Below are 2,801 nucleotides of genomic sequence, written 5' to 3'. Positions count from 1 at the left end.
CCTTTTTCATATTAAAAAAAAAAAAAAAAAAAAAAAAAAAAATGCATAATAATTAATAATGCTTACAAAACAATAGCTGATCTACATTAATATGAAACAGTAATGCTACAAATTATAATTAAATACATTTAATAGATGCTTTAAATGTTCAAATTAACTGAAAAACAACAACTTTTATACATGTCTAGTCACCATAACAAAACAAGTCTGTTGGTGATCCTTCCACTTCTTCACTTAAGTTGTACTGTGTTTTGTATAACAAACTAAACTCGTAACAATAATTCCTCACCATGATAGCTCAATAACAAATTAATAAAACAGTAATTAAAAATGTAGACAATGAGTAAAGGATGGATTTTATTTACCTTGAGGTCATATTTCCTGTGGACAGTTAGTCGGTGGCTGAACATATTCCTCATGACTAAAAGGTATGTGTCTTCATTGTCCACAGTAACACGGTACAAGCCAAGGAACTGAGGAAGTAGTGCACTACCATGGCACTTTACGATGTGCTGAGGTGACACACACACACAGACACACACACACAGACACACACAATAAAATAAAATAAATAAAGGGAATAAAAAGTACTGGCCTGTTTTCGGTAAATTGCTTTATCTTTGATTTATGCTTGGTGTGTCTGAGGAAATCTGTCCATCCAAATGCCATTCCAGTTCATCTTAATATCAGTTGCTTGGTTGACACAGTGCCTCCTGAGCATCCATCTAGACTAGCTGAAGACCAGGTTGGCCAGGTGAAACCATCTCAAACTATCTACTGTAAGACCAGCTAGTGGGTAAGTAATTTTTTATTAGTAAGAAACTTCTGAAAACAAAGTATTGTGTTAAACAGCATATTACTTAGTGCTGTTTTATCTAGAATCCTGACATTTCGTTTGAAAAGACTACAAAGCTCGACAACCAGTGTCACAGAAATGGCTAGAAAGAAACCAGACAACGAGAATTATTACTATAGCAGTTTATCCTGCAGTTTATAGGTTGATTGTCAGAGAAGCAACCAGAAAAGTGAAGCAGCCAGGCACCTATGAAATAGAATGAGAACCAATGGAGCATTGCGACAAGTTGGGGGCTGAGAGGCATAGAGACTAAAATACAAACTGGGGCCCTGGAGGAAAGGACATGAGGACACAAGGAGATCAGCAAATAGAGAAACAGGAGGACTGGCAGGATGTTCTGTTAGGACCGCTATCGTCAAAGATGATTGACAATTAGCATACAGTTTGGATTGGCAGTACGGTTCTGTTCTGGGCAAGAACTCCCTGCGCATCCATGCAGCCTAGCATGGATGAGAGCAGGGAGAGCAGCGATAACCCCCCAGGGTAAACAGAACCAACATAAATGTACTGCAGATATCGTTAAAGTTCAATAATGTTATGTACACATTTTAGAATTAGTCTGATTCAAAGAAGAATCAGAAGGGACACATTTCAAGGTAGGAAGTCATCGAGACATGTCGAATCCAAAATTAGCTTCAATTCCTGCCTCCTGAGATACCTCATCTGGTCGATATTTAAAGGCAGAATAGATGTATCCTTTGCTGCCTTGATACCCACAATCCTGTGTGTTCTATCCTGTGATGGTTGATCAAATATATCATTGAATATTTGCTTAGTTATCACCAAGCTCATTCTATTTGTGGTAGATCATTGAACCATTAAGCTGCCTCAGAAGCATGTCCGATATCAGTTTCATGAGTTACCTTCATGAACAAACGCTGCCTGCGAAGTCATTAGCTGATAGGCGGTGAGACAGCATGTCAGCAGCCTATGTTTTCGGATGCAGACTACTTCAACTGAACAATGACCGTTTACCATTTTCTCTTGGAGCTGCGCCGTGGCAGAAATGATTCCGTTTGCACCATGGTCGTTATTTCCTGCTGCTTAAATCTGTGCTGTAGTTCTATAAAAATTAGTCCCGCAAAGCCAGACCTTCAGACTGACTGCTGAAGGTCTGGAATTCATTGCAGCTTTCATTGGCCATGCCCGCCCATGAGGCTGTTTGATCGACATGTCAAACAACCAATCACAGTTCGTTTCATTCAGCGGCACGTTTCGGGGCGTGGAAATGTTGCCTCAATAACAGACCGGTGTGTAAAACTCTCGGCCGTATTTAAAAGATTCTGTGCCGCAAACTTAAATATTTTACATACTTTGAGAATCCAGCATTTAGTTGGTCCTGATAAGCGCTCTTCGTCACAGTTGTAAACACGACGGCTGTGTTATAAAACATTCGTCACCGAAATGACGGGAACAAATAAACACGCTTGAGAAACTCCGTTGCTGCCTTTGAAAAACAAATTGCATCCACTGTTCACATAACACTGAATAAGGTTATCTTTTCCTCACATCCAAAAACACACTCTTTAGAGATATTAGGCTTGTTTGACTTCATGCGGCGCCACAAAGATCGGCTGCCGCCTGTCAAAAACAATGCATTCTGGTTACATTAAAAATGCTTTTGTCCAACTTTGATCGGCGCTGCAGCCGCCCTACGATCACATGTGCATTCAAAGTACCGCGAGAGCAAAACGGGACCAGCCGCCTAGGTCAGGCACTGCAAAAGCCTTGATGACGACACACTTTATTCTCATTGGTTAGATTCTGTGATGACAAGCACGATGTGTGTTGCATGCTTATTCTAACAATTTAACTCCAATGCTCACAAAGCTGTTTATATAACAGTAAAAGCATTTTTAGGTAGTCGCACTGTTATATTGAGTCATGTTTCAAAAAACACTAATGAAAGCATATACACCCCCACTTAATTGGTATTTAAATAGCA

At 39.7% G+C, this 2,801-nt stretch overlaps 1 protein-coding gene across 1 annotated transcript in view; it reads right to left on the bottom strand.

Moving 5' to 3' along the window:
• pip4k2cb (phosphatidylinositol-5-phosphate 4-kinase, type II, gamma b) overlaps nt 1-2,801 on the bottom strand; it is a 27,425-nt gene that overhangs the window by 16,549 nt on the left and 8,075 nt on the right. The window contains exon 5 of the mRNA XM_016541845.1: nt 366-512. Within this exon, the coding sequence (XP_016397331.1) occupies nt 366-512 (147 nt within the window). The remainder of the gene's footprint in view (nt 1-365; nt 513-2,801) is intronic.

This window comes from Sinocyclocheilus rhinocerous, unplaced genomic scaffold, assembly GCF_001515625.1.
Source record: "Sinocyclocheilus rhinocerous isolate Xijiao unplaced genomic scaffold, SAMN03320098_v1.1 scaffold1090, whole genome shotgun sequence".
Lineage (NCBI taxonomy): Eukaryota > Metazoa > Chordata > Actinopteri > Cypriniformes > Cyprinidae > Sinocyclocheilus > Sinocyclocheilus rhinocerous.
The sequence above is the reverse complement of the archived record's forward strand: the minus strand, read 5'-3'. Positions and strand labels throughout refer to the sequence as shown.